The sequence below is a fragment of the Bos indicus x Bos taurus genome, chromosome 29 (genome assembly GCF_003369695.1).
Source record: "Bos indicus x Bos taurus breed Angus x Brahman F1 hybrid chromosome 29, Bos_hybrid_MaternalHap_v2.0, whole genome shotgun sequence".
In the NCBI taxonomy this organism is placed as follows: Eukaryota; Metazoa; Chordata; class Mammalia; order Artiodactyla; family Bovidae; genus Bos; species Bos indicus x Bos taurus.
Window position 1 is genome coordinate 11297322 of NC_040104.1, and position 16045 is coordinate 11313366.

Below are 16045 nucleotides of genomic sequence, written 5' to 3' on the forward strand. Positions count from 1 at the left end.
ATCTGTGAAGGCTAGACTTAAAGAGCAAGCATGTGAACTGGCAAGCATCCAGTTCACATGGAGCACTTGTTAAAAAAAAAATCTGTATATGTCCATGCTCTGAACTAAGAGTCATCTGTATTCTGTTTTAATTTTTTAATTGTTTTTGGTCTTGCTGTGTGGCTTGCAGGATCTTAGTTCCCTGACCAGGGATTAAACAAACCCATGCCCTCGGCATTGAAAGCCCAGACTCCTAACCACTGGGCTGCAGGGGAAATCCCTGTAATTTTTAAAAGGTTATTTTGATGATTATTCCAGTTGAGAGGATCATTGGATTAGGTAATGATTTATAGGTCTTAGAAATTGCAAAACTGTCCAAACAGCTGTGATATTTAGTTGAACCTGTTGTTTTCTGTTCTCCTCCTGATGATTGCTTCAGACTGTGGTCTTGTGCACAGAGGTGGGGATGAGTTCGGAGAGGGTATTTATTATTTCCAAATGATCAGCACATTCCTTAACTCATCTGTCCACTTGGAGATCCTTTCATACTGAACGAAAAACAGAACCAGCCACCGGCTTCATCGATGGCGACTTGATTGAGAGTTTCCTGGATATCAGCCGGCCCAAGATGCAGGAAGTTGTGGCAAACCTACAGGTAAGCTGTGCCACTGTGCAGGGTGCAGCCCCGGGGCCAGTGACTCAACTCCATTGCAGGGCCAGGCACGCCAGGAGGGCTCCCCTCCCTTGGTTCCCACGTGCTAAGAGCCCTTTTTAAAGTTTTCTTCTACCCACATGGAAAGCTAGTGTCCAAGGGCAAGGAGATAAGGCTGAGGCTCGTGGGTTCCCCCACCAGGCACCAGGCACTGTAACTTTAGCAACGAGGGCACCTTCGGGCATGTCTGGGATCCCTGGAACATCCTTAGGAAAGGGGGCAGGGCCAGGATCCTGCAGGGAAGAGGAGTTACCATGGTGCTGGAGTTTGGGGTATTGCCTACTGGAGGTGGTGCCTCTGGCAAACAGCCGGGTGGAGATGGATGTATATACTGGGTGGCAGCCTCTGGGCAGCTTTGCTGCCAGCAGACCCTGCTCACCTGGACCCCCAAGGAGAAGCACAGGCTTCTGATGATCAGTCTTTGCTCCTGCCATGGCAGTGTGGCGCACGTACCGTTGTGGGCGTCCCCTTCCCCAGGGAGGGAGAGCCCGCTCTCAGCCCTCACGGCCTCCCCTCCTCCCCTTTCCTCGTTGCAGTATGACGATGGCAGCGGGATGAAGCGAGAGGCCACTGCAGATGACCTGATCAAGGTGGTGGAGGAGTTAACTCGGATCCATTAGCCAAGGGCAGGGATCCCTTCCCAGACCCTCTCTGAAGGCTTTGCCCTCCTGCTCTCCTCCTCCCTGCCACTGTCTCTCGGCCATGGGAAGCCTGTCCCTAAGCCCCAGAAGCCACAGCCTACCTGAGTGGAAATGGGGATTTCGTAGAACGAAAACCAGTTCACTGGAGACCTGGGCAAGGGCTGAAGGTGAAATGTTTTCTCCCTGGATTTTTACCAGTCTCACATGATTCCAGCCATCACCTTGGGCCACCAAGCCTGGATTGGTACAGCCAATTGTCCTTCCAGGGAGCAGTTTTGCAGCTCTTTGGATGAAAGGAAGCTCTGTGTGTGTGTGTGTGTGTGTGTGTGTGTGTGTCTCCCACACTCATGCATTGTCCTCACTATCTTTTTATTTAGGTTTGGGGTCGGGGAGGGTTGTGGGTAGGGGGAAGGTGGGGCGGGAGGGGTTCGTTGTCTTTGAGGTGAGAGCTTCCTTTGCTTTCTTCTGTTGCCTCTGAGAGCTTTGGGTCTGGAGGGCTGACCACCAGGCCATGGGCTGCCTGAGGGTAAGACCTGCAGATGGTGGATGATTTCCAAGCCACAGCCTTTTTGTCTCTGGGGAACTGCCTTCTTCAGAGGGAAGGAGGTGGGGGGACGTGAATTGGTGGTTAGTTTCTGAGTTTTACCAAATAAAGTAGAGTCTAAGAAGAAAGATGCATTTGTTTCTGCTCTTCTTTTCCTGCTTGGCTCTCCAGCATCCCAGGCGCTCTGTGCCCAGGGTACTGCAGTTGCCATTCTCTCCTTCACAGCCATTGCAGCGGCCCCTTGTCCTGGCTGCTGGAACATTCCTTTCAGGTAGAGAAGTGTCCTCTGTACCTCTCCTTTGTCATATGATCGCTCTTGGTGGGATCCCAGGGATGAAGGGAGTCAGGTTTTTGAAATTCAGCTGTCTTGGGTTGCCTTTGACTCCAGTCATCCTTCTATTCCCAGTGGCCTCTGTTAGTAATGCTGCTTGGGCTGCCTCTCCTGACGTCATTTTACAGCCAGCTGTATGTGCAGCATTCAGCCAACTAGCCCCCTAGGCACTGCTCCTCACACTCCTCCCAGCTTCCTGTTGCCACATGCCCTTTGGATTCAGATTTTATTTCCTCTGGTTTCATTGAGTAAACCTTTGGTGCCTTAGGTTTGAAAATACAGGAGTAGGGCACATTTGGGGTTCACCCTTCTGTTCAGCAAACAGAGCCAGTCTTCTTTCGACTCAGTGGGTCAGAGTGTCTGGGCCCACGTTTCCACCAGTGATCCAGTGGGAATAAAGGCTGCTCTGTCCCAACAGTGGAGCAGGGTTGATCCCAGGCATATTGGCTGGCTCCTTTAAGACCAGCCTTTGATACAGTGTCAGGAAAATTGTGGTTTCAAGTTCAAACTGTGGTTTTGGGAGATTCTAGGTTAAAAGGAAAAGAGCAAAGAAGCATCTCTGCTTTGGGGGTCTTTGGGAGTAAGTTTCCTTCCCTGGAGGCATTCCTTGAGTTTCATTACAGTTCTTTTCCCCTTACTCTCCTGGGGTTTCTGAGGGTGGAGGATAAGGGTCTTAAGGGAAAAAATAATCATCTCTCAAAAACCACAGTTTGAACTTGAAACTCAACACTGTGATTTGAATTCTTCAAGTCATGGTTTGAATTGAAAACGCCTGCCCCCATGCCAGAGACCAGCTTTAATGAGGCAGGCAAGCAAAGGCCTCCAGATTGTGATTATTTAAAAAATTTAATCCTAGATGGGAGAAAAACAGAATGTGGCAGGGTTATTATTCTGGTGCTTCTCAGTGGTTTGACCTGCAGCTGCGGAGACCTGCCATGTTCAGGAGAAGGTTGTCACTTACCAGGGGCTTCAGTCTTGACTTGAAACCAGAGAGCGTGCAGCTTTTTGTTTCCTACAATCTCGGGTATATTCACTCCGGATTGAATTCCAGCAATCCTTTAGAAACTGACATCCTGCTGCCACACTCCCACATCCCCTCTTAAAACCATTAATCACCTCTCCCGGGGTGAAAGGTTGCCTTTGGAGCTTTGCTGCAGCCAGCTGGAATGGCTCCTCTCCATGTAGGCGCTGATGAGCTCGCCTCACTCCGGCCTCTGCACGAACGGACCTTTGGGAGAATAATAGAAACACTGACTCATCACATGACCATTTGGAAGGGTCACAAGCCAGAGGCCTCCTTTCTACAGCCAACAACAACTTGAATCCTCCACCCTCCGTGGAGGGTCCCTTTTGTTACTGAGCAGCCACAAGCCACAGAACCGGTGAGGAAATACTGAGGAACCATATGGGCCCAAACTCATCCTTGAGGATGAATGATTTTAAGTGAGCAGCTCTCCAGGTCCAAAGTTTTCGAAGCCTCGAGGTCACACAAACCAAAACACAAAACAAACAGAAAATAGTGAAAACCAAACTGAAGAAGTGAACTTGGTATGGTGAGCAAGGTGAATGCCATAAGGTCAAAGAAACAGGAAGTGAAAGAAATGTCGGGCTATTTAGAAAGTTTCTTTCAAAATTCACCAGTAGGAATTTACAGATTTAAATTTCCTGGGCTTCTGTTGAGGATAGATAAGGACTTTCTTTATACACAGTTACATCTCGGTCATTGTGGCTGCCCACTGACCCAAGTCTGCCAGACTTACAGGGTGAGACGGAGGGGCCGGAACTCCATAAAGTAGTCAAGTTCAGAAAGGAGGTAGCTGAGGTGTGCTGGAGCATGGGAGAAGATGGCATGAAGGGTGATAGGTATGTAAAAAAAAAAAACCTATCCTGTGCAAATATGTTGAGAATTTGTGGGTAGCTTCTAGATCCAGGAAGACAGAGCACCTATTTGACACCGATGGTGGTCTAGATAGGAATGATAAGGACGGCGGTGTGATAGATTTTGCAGGCTCGAATGAAGGAAGAGTTTTCTGTTTATCCCTATTTAATAATTCAGGGCTATGGGATTCCCCTGGTGGTCCAGTGGCTAAGACTCCATACCTCCAAGGTAGGGAGCCCAGGTTCCATCCCTGGTCAGGGAACTAGATCCCACACTCTACAACTAAGACACAGCGCAGCCAAATAAATATTTTTTAAAGAATGATTTCAGGGCTAGATTTCTGACTATGTGGCCACCGACTGGGCATCGAAGCACATTGTGAGTGGTAGTGAGGAATGCAGTCTGAACGGCAGAGCGGGGAGGGCACCTTTGGGTGTGTAACATAAAGAAAAGATGCCCTAAGACCCTGAGGGTCCTCAGGACTCAGAATGGACATAAGTATGGAAGTAGCATTCATTTCCAATACAGAGTATGTTGGCAACCTATTAGCTGAAAACGTGTTGCTCAGATGGGTCAAACTAACACGACGAGCTTATGTAGTCACTAAGTCTTCTGAGACTCCGTGGACTGTAGCCTGGATCCTCTGTCCATGGGATTTCCCAGGCAGGAATACTGGACTGGGTTGCCATTTCCTTCTCCAGCAGGGTGAGGTAACCACCCTAAATTGAACACCTGCAAAAACTCAGCCACACAGGTTCAGGTAAGGAGATCGGCTTAGCAGCTTGTGTTCAATAACAACAAAAAGACATGACAACAAAGAGCACCGGAGGCTTTCCTTTACTGTGAATCTTATGTAAGGAACTTACAGCATCATTGGGTTGTCAAAAAGGCCAAGCAATATCAGGCTGTGTTAATAGAAGTACAGCATCTGGAAGGGAGGAGGCAAGAATCCAGACCACTGTTGGCACCGTGTTCACTTGTGGCCACCAATGTTAAGGACTTTAGTGACAGGCTGAGGTCGCCAGTGGAAAGGCTACTGCACAGGCAGAACCAAAGGCACAGGGGTAATTTAGCTGGGAAGGAAAAACACTTCCCAACAAATGGGAGTTACTCAAAATTGGATTGGGCTGCCTTCTGATAGGTAGTGAGACCTTCATCCCCACAAGTGTTTAAGTAAAAGCTGGACTGATGGGAGGTTCCTGCCCAAAGCTGAAAGTAGAATTCAGTCAGCCTTTCCGCTTTCTCCCAGCCGGATGATTCTGACTTACGTCCACCACCTGCTCACCACCCTCCTGCCTACCATCTTTTGACTGGCCTGGGGCAGCTGCTGAAGGGGACAAGGGGAGTCTGTGGGTTCAAGAGCCGCTAGCGCCCCCAATCAGGGAGCAGGGGAACCCACTGACCGGCGCACCCAGGGAGGGTTAGGGTGCAAACCTGCTGGTAGGCTGGAGGCTAGCCTAGAAGTGGGTTGCCATTTCCTTCTCCAGCAGGGTGAGGTAACCACCCTAAATTGAACACCTGCAAAAACTCAGCGTCCCACCTTCTCGTACAACACAGGTATCTCGGGCTCCATCGCGACCAGCAATTCCCGGGACGCGCAGCCTCCAGCCTTGTTCCCGGAGTCTCTTTCCTCCCCCGGCCTCCGTCTCACGCCCACAGCCCTTCGCAGGAAGCCGACTCCCAAACCCGGGCAGGGGGTGTGGGCCGAGGACGAAACCCCGCCCCCAGGGGTCCCTGATCTTTGCCCCCGCCCCGGGCTCCGCGCCTCCCCGGGAGGCCACCGGCGGGCCGGCGGGCGCCGCTGCCTTTTGTGTGTTTCGTTTCGAGGTGCGAGAGACCCCCCAGCCGTACGCCGCGTCCCCTCGCGGCCCCCGGCGCCTCCTCTCGGCGTCCCCAGCCCCCCTGCTCGGCTCCGCGTGCCAGCTCGGGGCTCGCTGGTTCGCTCCCCGCGGCGCCAGGAGGAGGGGCGAGGGCCCGCAGCCCCCTCCCCCGCGCGTGGCGCCGGAGCCCAGCCGAGCCGGGGGGACCCGCCGCCGCCGGTCATGTGGGCCGGACTGCTCCTCCGGGCCGCCTGCGTCGCGCTCCTGCTGCCGGGCACCCCGGCCCGCGGCTACACCGGGAGGAAGACGCCGGGGCACTTTGGGGCTGAGAGGTAAGCGCCCCGCACCCCTCCCCTGAGCCTTCACCGGAGCGCTACCGGCGCGGAGCCGGGAGGCGCGGAGGGGCGTCCCGGAGCCGCGGGTCCGGGCACCCGCCCGTGGCACTGTCGGCGCGGGCGAGCCCGGGAGTTCGGGACAATGGGACAGCAGCTTGTGGTCCGGGCGGGTGGCCGTCCTGCGCCCCTGGCCGGGGCTGTCCTGATTGGGATCTGGCGGGGGGACCGGAGACCCCGATGCTAGGTGAGCCCTTCTGACTACCGTGGAGCGCGGATCCCTGGCCAGGGGGCCGGGGACATACCAGCTAGTCTTCGGACTGGCGGGCTTTTCGCTCCCAAACGTGCCCGTGGCTCTGCCTAGGCAGTGCCTGGCCTGCCCCGCGGCGCTGGCCGCTCCGCGGCTGGGGGCTTTGCCTGTATCCAGGCTCCGTGCCCGCCGTGGACCTTGGAACCGCCGGGGTCTCTCTAGGTTATGTTTCGGTTTCTGCCAGTGTGTGCACGCGGGCGGGGGTGGGGTGTTTGTCCCTTTGCTCTTTCCCGATTGATGTCTCCCTCCCCTCGTGTCTCCTCCTGGGAGGGCCGGGTCGCCGCGGGCGGAGCGCATGTGTGCGTGATGCTCAAAGCGAGGGAACACGGTGTCAGCGGGCGGCCTGGCCCGCGGCCACGGCCTCGGGGGCGGGGGGCGCGCAGGGGGGCGGCCCCGCCAGGCTCGCAACTCGCACGTGTGCTCCACAGCCACCGCCAGTTCCTGCTCAGATCCGCCCTGCTCCGCCGGCGTGTCAGAGCTGTGCTGCCTGCCACCTGTCTCCCCGTCACCGCCTGCCCTCGGCCCCTTGGGGCGCTCTGCCCCTGCCCACCTGAGGATGAGGCTCCAGTGGCCTCCCGGGCATCCTTCCATCCACCGCTCTGGTGGCCCCCCTGTCCCTTTGAGAGCCCCATCTGAGGAGCCTCCTTCTCAGGCTGCTGCCATAATCGCTCCCACGAGGGCAGCGGGTGAGACATCCCTGCCGCACTCCCCACCCCCTTCCAGGGCCCCTTCTGTGCGATGACTTCAGAGAGGGAAAAAGCTTTTTGAGGCTCCAGGGACAGTTTTCTGCAGACGTTTCTGTTTTGCCCTGTGCCCAGAGTTTCCCTTTCCAGAATACTTGTCACTTTTGACACAGATTATTCTCCAGAAGAGCAGACTGACTCTGTCTTTCCATCCATGTCCCGAGTGTCTGCTGCACATCATGGATCCTCTGTAAACTGCCTATTGCTGTTGTTTAGTCCCTAAGTCGTGTCCAGCTCTTTGGGGTCCCAAAGGCCCCAGAAGAACCCTCCAGGCTCCTCTGTCCATGGGATTTTCCAGGCAAGAATACTGGAGTGGGATGCCATTTCTTTCTCCAGGGAATCTTCCCAACCCAGGGATAGAGCCTGCGTCTCCTGTACTGGCAGGTGGATTCTTTACCCCCGAGCCACCAGGGAAGCCCCTAGACTGCCTGACTGGCAGGATATTCCCACCAGTCTTCAATCTCAGGTAGAACACTGTTGGGGGAGATTTCTTGTCCCTATTCTGTTGGACTAGGATTCCTAGTTCAAACTAGGCTGGACTTCATTATCCTCTGCCCAGCCCAGAACCAGTTCTTGTCATCGCCTCTGACCCTTTCCAGGCCCATGTGCTTGCCGCTCCTGCCTGGAACATTCCTCCACTCTCACCGGCTGCCCCCATTCTCTCTCCAGCCTCAGTTGAGGAAACCACTCCTGTGCTCCCTGGGCCTCCCTAGCCTGTAACATTCTGGCACTTGTTGCTATACATGGTTCCTTGTCTGCCCCTTGAAGGTGGAGGAAATGGCTTGTTCATGGCTGGACTGCCTCGCCTAACCCAGCCTTGGGCACACTGGGTTCCCCTTCACTCCCTTGGGCAGCTCACCAGCACCCTCTCCCCCTTCCCAGAGATGTCACCTGGGGAATGACATTTCACCATCTCCACCCCCCCCTTCTTTTGTTATCCCTTCTCAACCTTGCCCTCAACTGCCATTGATTAAGTACCTACTATGTGCCAGATGCTGCCCTTGGTGTGGAGTTGAGCAAAAAGATGAAGCCCCTGTCCTCAGAGTATGGTAGGGGAGCTGGGGAATGAGTATGTCAACAAACTAGGGAGTATTGGGTTGGCAAAAAAGTTTAAGATGTTATGGAAAAACCAGAACAAACTTTTTGTCCAACCCAATAATTCAGTGTCCCAGGAAGTAAGTGTTATGAAGCAGAATAAAGTGAGGTAAGGGTGCACAAGTAGGGCCTCTCTGAGAAGGTGACTTGAGCAGAGAGACTTTTACAGGAAAGGGGGTGCTGTGTGTGTGTGTGTTTGGGGAAGAACCCTCCTGATAGGGGAAACTGCAAGTGCAAAGGCCCTGAGGCTGCCGTCCCTGGGGTTCTTCTTCCATTGCAGTCTTCCCTTCTCAGCTCTGAGGGCCCTCCTTGCTCTCAGAGCAAGAGTCCACGTGGCAGGCATCTACAGGCAGCTAGTGTCTGTTCTCTTACAACTGTATCTTTGTCCTGCCTCCAGGAGGGACAGACCGTCTGGGTCATTTTTCTTTGGAAACTTCTCATTGTCCATTGGGGGTGGAGGTGGGGGCTTCCAGAAGTGTTGGTTGACTGACTTACTGACTGGCTGGGAGGCTTTCACTGCCCAGGAGATGAATCCTCCCCTGGCCCCCAGGACAGAACATGGAAGGTACTCTCTCCTCTCTTGCAGACGCCGGCTGGGCCCCCACGTCTGCCTCTCGGGATTCGGGAGCGGCTGCTGCCCTGGCTGGGCGCCCTCCATGGGCAGTGGGCACTGCACCCTTCGTAAGTGCCTGTCCCTGTGCCCCAAATGTCCTCCACAGCAGGGTGCGCCTTCCCTGGGCTGGCCTGAGGGGCAGACTGGGGGGCTCCAGCCCCGACTCCCTCACCTGTGTTTCTCCTCTCAGCCCTCTGCTCCTTTGGCTGTGGGAGTGGCATCTGCATCGCTCCCAATGTCTGTTCCTGCCAGGACGGAGAGCAAGGGCCCACCTGCCCAGGTAACTGGGGGCGCGGGCCCTGGCTGATGGGAAGAGCTCTGTTTACACTGAGACTGTGCCGGGCACTGGGCAGTTGTGCCCTAGCGCATCATTTTCAAACAACCCTATGAGGTAGGCATTCTCATTCCCATTTTATAGATGAGAAAACTGAGGCGCAGAAGCTAGTGGCTCGCCCAAGGTTACATGGCCAGTAAGTGGCAGAGCTGCATTTAAACTCAGTCCTGTGTGCCTCCAGGGCCCCCTTCCCCACAGAATTTAGGAGGAACGGGGCGGGGGGCTGGGGAGGGGGGCGGCTGGGACTGCTGCATGGTGCATGCTCATAGGTGCGGTGATTGTTTCAGAAGCCCACGGACCCTGCGGGGAATATGGCTGTGACCTCACCTGTAACCACGGCGGCTGTCAGGAGGTGGCCCGAGTGTGCCCCGTGGGCTTCTCCATGACCGAGACAGCGGTTGGCATCAGGTGTACCGGTGAGAGGCCTGGGAGCAGCAGGGAGGGGCAGGTGGGAAGGGGGTCTCCTCCCTGTCCTCCGAGGCCAGTCTCCCGGGATATGCTGGAGTGAAGCCAAGCTAGGAGCAGCTCTGAAGTCTGCAGGTGGGCAGGTGGGCAGCTGAACATGAGGAATCTGCCACTTCGGCTATTCCACAAATACCTATCAAACATGTCTTAGGGACCAGGAACCGACCTGTGGTTGGGGTTATGCGGGTGGTGTCTGCTCATATGTTGCTTCAAGATATGGTGCAGGGAGATGAGTAAGGACAGTGACAGTCCCACCTAATGGGACCATCACTGGAGGAGTGCACAGTGTCAGGGCCCACAGGGGCACAGGGAACTGGGGCTGGAGGTGGGCTGGACTGCAAAAGACTCCCTCGAGAATGTGACATTTGAACGATGAGGCAAGAGAAATCAGTAGTTATTTTGTAAAAATATTATTTGTTCATGATTCAAAAAATTTCCTACAGGCCAAGTCTGTTACCTTCCCCATAGATGCTACTGTGACCAGCTTCTTACTTGTCTTTCCAGAGAGCTTGAAAGCCATCCCCCACCCCCACCCTTGTGCCTTTTTAACATTTTGTGGAAATAAACATTTCTTCCCCTGAATATAAAAATAAAAAATAACTTACTTGGGAACATTTGGAAAGTAAAAGAAGGGTATAAAGGTGAAAATAAACATGTCCCAGAAGTTCCTACCCAGAGATATTTGTTACTAAAATGAAGTTGTTTTTTTTTCCTGCCCTTGTCCCCTGGGTCTGTATGTGTACTTGTGTGTGTGGGACATGCCTCTCTGTCTGTTTTATAAAATTGGGATCATACCTTATCTATCACTTTCGTTCGTTGTTTTTCTCACTTTGTGCTGTAAGCAGGAAATATTAGTAGTCCTTACAACATCACTTTTAATGGCTGCAGATGTGGCTACTGTAATCTAAGTACCTACTTCTGTGCTATCCATCCTTAGCTTGTCTGCAGTGTTCGGCTGCTATGAATAATGCTTCAGTAAAGTGGCTTCTAGTTGGCCTCTCTGATTATTTCCAGAAGGAAGACTATTGGGTCAAAGGTCCCATGAAGGAGTTTTGGTGCTTACTCCTCCCCCACCCCCTTCCCCGCCTTTTTCAGAAGGTTGAAGTACTTTCCAGACACATTTCTCCTTGCAGAGGCAAACTGGAGTAAGGAAAAGCCAGAGACCAATGTCAAAGCAAGTGCAGGGCAGGGGAGTCACAGGGGTGGGATAGGGTGAGTCAGAGTGGATGTCTTAGAGGAAGTGGGCATAGTCCCAAAGGTGCCTGCCATGGGAAGAGCAAGAAAGGAGAATGGAGGGGACCAGTAGGCATGGGGGCAGGGGGTGGAAGGGAGATTCAGGTGGGCAGAGTAGACTGGAGTGGGAGGAGCTGACCTCGTAGGTCTTCATGGTTCTGAGATAGGAAAGGATGTTTTGAAGCTGGGTGGGGGGGATTTCTGTCTCTCAGCCCCCTCCCTCCCCCAGGCTTGAACCTCCCTAAAGCAATATTGGCTCCCCCTGGACAGAAGCCTGGGGGCTCCTTTGTGCCCCACAGCTGAACCTTAACCCACCACCTCTCCAACTCAGCATCCCACCAGACTGCCCCCCTCCCCACTCCTCCACTGTGTTCCCTGTGCTTCCTGGAAGCTCCATTCGACAGCCCCATTCTTGATGCCACCTGGTCCTCTCAGCCATGTCTCCTCCATCACACAACTGCTGTGGGGGGTGGTCCCTGGTGGGACATATACATAGCCCCTGCCCCACACTGGCCTCTCATGGATGTGCCTCATGACTCCTGTGTTCTCAGGCTGCAACCGTCTGGAGAGCCAGCACTGTGTCTTAGTCATGTTTGTGTCCTCGACAGATCCCTTCCAGGTCCACTGCATGCCAGCGGTGCTCCACAAGAACTAAAGGGAATTTAATCAACCTTCCTGCCCCTTCCCCTGGCCTTTTTTGGGTTGCCTTGCAGGTGAAACTGTTGGAAATAGTTCTATTTCAACCAGTCTCTCCCGTCATCTGTTCTGTGTGGGTCAGAAGAGGCCTGGCCCCATGGCCTCTTCTTTCTTGGACTGGGGGCCCCTAAAACCAGAAGATTTACCTAGTGCCTTCTTTCTTCCTGGGGTGGCAGTGGGGCATGCCCCATGTGGGCTCAGGGTCCTTGTGGGATGCAGTCCCTCCCCATAAACAAAACACGTTCAGAGTGAGCTATGTAAGAGTGTTTCCTCTCTTCCTAGACATTGATGAATGTTTAAGCTCCTCTTGCGAGGGCCACTGCGTGAACACGGAAGGCGGGTTCGTGTGTGAGTGTGGGCCGGGCATGCAGCTGTCTGCGGACCGCCACAGCTGCCAAGGTGAGTGGCTCTGGGAAGGGCAGTGATGCTGCGTGCTGTCGCCACCGCTTTTAGACTCTGACGTGGACCTCGAGGCCCTGCGAGGCCCAGCCTGTGCTCTCCAGGCATGACTGCATGTCACCTTCACCACGGTTCTCTAAGTGAGATGCTGCTCTCTCTCTGTTTTTTGTTTTTTTTTTTTTTGCCTGCACCTCTTGGCATGTGGGACTTTAGTTCCCCGAGCAGGGAACACAAAGTCTTAACCACTGGACTGACAGGGAAGTTCCAGGAGATGGTGTTCTTATCCTCACTTTATGGATGAGGCTTGCCCAAGGCCATTCTGACAGCAGGAGGAGGGGGAGTCAGGTTGCATGTCTGACACTAAGGCCTTTGCTCTGGACCACGACTCAGTAGAAACTGCTGCTGCCATCATTGCAGGATTTGGGGTAGGTGAGGGAGAGGCAGAGGGAAGGGCCAGGGGCAGGCGGAGCAGACTAACCAGAGCGAGGAGGCCACTGACATAGGGGAGGGCTGAGGGGACGGAGCTGTGACACACAGGGGTGTGTCATGTGCGAGGCCATGCTGTGATAGAGTCACCACCTGCCCCTGTGCTGGGCCAGGCTCTGGAGACACATAGCCAGTAAGAAAGCACCCTGCCCTCCAGCGCCCTGCCTGATGGAAGGGGAAGAACAGTGAGGTTCTTCAGTGAGGTCCTCATGGCTCTTCTTCTAAGGGCACTAATCCCATCATGAGGGCCCCACCCTCAAGACCTCGTCTACCTCCCAAAGACCCCACCTCCTAATACCATCACATTGAGGGTTAGGGCTTCCATACGTGAATTTGGAGAGAATGCAGTTGAATAGCACTTGGTCATCAATCTGATGAGTGCCCTGCCTGCCTCTCCTCAGTACATGTTCCCTTATAGAGATAGAAGGATAAGAGATGCAGGGAGTATGGGGGGTTAATAGTTATTCAACTCCTGTGTTCCAGGCACCACGTTAAGTACTTAACACACATTTTCTCATTTCATCCTCAGAATTGTCCTATGAAGTTGGTACTGTTTATTTCCATTTTCCTGGTAGGAATAGTGAGGTTTAAAGAAATTAATTTGCTCAAGATCATATTAGAGTTGAGATCTGAACCCAGTCATTGCTCCATCAGCTTTTCCCCCCTCAACAGTCCATCTTGAAGATATTTCCACATCAGGGTCAACAGATTTGCTTTATTCTTGTCAACTGCTGCCTGGTGCTCTGCAGTGCAAATATCTCATAGTTCCCTAACTCTTCTCTTATTGATGAATATACAGATTATTTTCAGTTTTTTCCTAATTTCAAACAATGGCTTGGGGAGGCTTTGACAGGGGAGGTGGTATAGAAGCTGGGTTTTGAGGTATGAATAGGAGTTTTCCAACCAGACAATATTAGAAAACATTCTAAGCAGATAGGAGAACATGTGTAAAGGAGGAGGGCCACAAGAGCATGGTGCATTTGGAAAATGGCCAGAATTTAGGCCAAAGTAAAGGTAAGGGGGAAGGAGGGAGCTTGGAAAGGCAGCCCTGGGCTCATGAGCTATGGTGCAGCATTAGTACTTGTGGGAGCCTTGGAGAGATTTTAAGCAGAAAGTGGCCTGATCAGAGGTACCCTTCGTCAGAACTTCCTGGAGGCTGTGTAGAGGGTAGCTTGGGAGGAGCACAGGGAGAGGCAGAGAGACACACAACACTGTTGTTATCCTCCAGACCAGAGACAAAGGTGCCCTGGGCTAGGATATGGCAGTGAGGGTTGAGAGAAGTGGGCTGGTCCACGGAGAACTTAGGAGTTGATAGACTGGATGTGGGTTTTGAGAAGGAGAGGGGTTAAGAGTCTGGTAGGAGATGGTGATGAGAGAGGTCGGTAGAGAGGACTGTATGTTTCCAAAACCCCACAGGGAAATGAGCTCCAGCCATGTCCTGTTCCCTTCCAGACACTGATGAATGCCTTGGGACCCCCTGCCAGCAGAGATGTAAAAACAGCATTGGCAGCTACAGGTGTTCCTGTAGAACTGGCTTCCATCTCCATGGAAACCGGCACTCCTGTGTAGGTAAGGCCAGGGACCCTGCTGTCTTCATACTTAGGTTGCCAATCAGGAAGACTGACAGAGTGAGCCCAGGGACAGGGAAAGGTCAACAGTCTGGACCTCCTTGGTTCCCTGGAGCCTGCAAGTGCTTGAGCCTTTGCTCAGAGCCTACCTTTCCCTGGGGTTGGCGTGGCTCCTGATGGAAGACCCCGTCTTGGACTTTTCCTGGCCACATGCCACTTTCATGCTGTTATGTTTCTCTTCCACCCTCTCCCAGATACACCCCAAGGATTCCTCTCTGCTCACCCATTTTCTTGGCTGCCTTTGCTCCCCTTGGTAAATAAAGCACGTTATGTCTTGGTTCCTCTGGTTTAGAAGGAGACCCCTGTTTTCTCAGCCCATTAGCAGAAATTTCCAGAAAGGGATTGGCATGTTTGGCTTGAGCTTGGCTCATGGGTTGAAGGTGGGGTCCCATGGGCCTGAAAAAAGACCTTGTTCTAGCAAAGTTGGGTGTTTGTCCTGAAGCCTGCCCTGAGCGGTGCAGTGATTTTTTTTGGAGACTCTTTTTCAGAAGGGCCCACAGCACCCGATGCCCAACACTGGGATGGTGGAGGGTTTGGAGCCGAGATTCCCAATGGGGGCCCATCCCCACCAGCCAGCACTTAATCACTGCTGCACAGTGCTGGAGTGCGAGTCACTGGTGCATCCATTAAACGCCTACTGGATGTACAGACCTTCCAAGGGGACCAGCGCTAGACTTCAGCCCCGTTCCCAGACTTCTGAGTCACGTCATCGCCCTGGGGCAGGGAAGGACCCCGTAAGAATACAGCAGGGAGACTTCCCCGGTCTTTAGGGCTAAGAGATGGAGGAAAGATAACTTGGTAGCCCTGACAAGGCAGCCGTCGGTAGCGAGGCTCTCCCGCAGATGTAAATGAGTGTCGGAGGCCCCTGGAGAGAAGAGTCTGTCACCATTCCTGCCACAACACCGTGGGCAGCTTCCTGTGCACCTGCCGACCTGGCTTCCGGCTCCGGGCTGACCGAGTGTCCTGTGAAGGTGAGCTCCTGGCCCCGCCCCTGGCTCTAGGTCCCGCCCCCGGCTCTAGGCCCCGCCCTCAGCCTTGCCCTTCTCTCCCTAAGCGCGGGAGACAGGGTGCCTCTTCCTTCCGCAGAAACTTTTTTTTCAGTTCATCTTCTTTGTTATTTCTACCACCGACCTTTTATCTTCTCTCTTTCCCCTTTACCCATCCTTCTTTTATTTTCCTTTCACTGTTTCCCCAGCCCTACTGTTTTCCCCCAAATAATAAAGGGAAAAAAACCCACCAAAAAACAATCAATGACAGAGAAGCCTTTATGTAGGAGTCCCAGTAACCTGGGCTCCGCGGGACACTTCGGACAGTGTGGGGTCAGTTCTCTGCCATGCTTTAACAGCGTGCCTGTAAACGTCTGTGTAATATCGTGTCAATATCCAAGGTGTTCTTTCTAGTCCAGGGGCCAGTTTTCCATGGTGTGACTGCCCGTGTTGGTCTGAGCTTGGCCACCCAGGTTCCCCTTCCCTGCCCAGCCTGTTTTCTCCCGGGCACACTCTGATTTGTGACTCCCTCTTTCTCCTTTTACCTTTGCCCCACATTTGCCTCCTCTCTCTCATGTTGGTCGGATCTCTCTTTGAGACTGTTGGGCAGTTGGTGTCCATCTGCGGGGAAAATGTGTACTTTCCTAAGCGTGTATGTGAGTGTGTGTGTGTGTGTGTGTGTGTGTGTGTGTGTGTGTTTTGGGGGAGGCAACATCTTGTAAGCTGGCCTTTCTGGGGTGGGACCGGAGAGGACCCTGGGCTCTTCCTTCTCCTGAGCCTCAGCATCTCCTCGTGGGAAGCCCCCTCTGGGTCAGGGGC

At 53.5% G+C, this 16045-nt stretch overlaps 2 protein-coding genes across 4 annotated transcripts in view; both read left to right on the plus strand.

The window, feature by feature from the left end:
* DDB1 (damage specific DNA binding protein 1) overlaps positions 1 to 2006 on the plus strand; it is a 28064-nt gene extending 26058 nt beyond the window's left edge. Inside the window, exons 26-27 of the mRNA XM_027532638.1 lie at positions 511 to 634; positions 1228 to 2006. Of these exons, the coding sequence (XP_027388439.1) occupies positions 511 to 634; positions 1228 to 1311 (208 nt within the window). The 3' untranslated portion in view covers positions 1312 to 2006. The remainder of the gene's footprint in view (positions 1 to 510; positions 635 to 1227) is intronic.
* Positions 2007 to 6054: 4048 nt separating this feature from the next.
* VWCE (von Willebrand factor C and EGF domains) overlaps positions 6055 to 16045 on the plus strand; it is a 70661-nt gene continuing 60670 nt past the window's right edge. For 2 of the 3 annotated variants that reach the window (XM_027532639.1, XM_027532640.1), the window contains exons 1-7: positions 6059 to 6238; positions 8973 to 9067; positions 9190 to 9279; positions 9621 to 9749; positions 12010 to 12126; positions 14065 to 14181; positions 15083 to 15211. In XM_027532639.1, coding sequence (XP_027388440.1) covers positions 6129 to 6238; positions 8973 to 9067; positions 9190 to 9279; positions 9621 to 9749; positions 12010 to 12126; positions 14065 to 14181; positions 15083 to 15211 — 787 coding nt within the window. In that variant the 5' untranslated portion in view covers positions 6059 to 6128. Of the gene's footprint in view, positions 6239 to 8972; positions 9068 to 9189; positions 9280 to 9620; positions 9750 to 12009; positions 12127 to 14064; positions 14182 to 15082; positions 15212 to 16045 lie in introns of all 3 variants that reach the window. The other variant, XR_003509442.1, reaches the window with a different exon arrangement.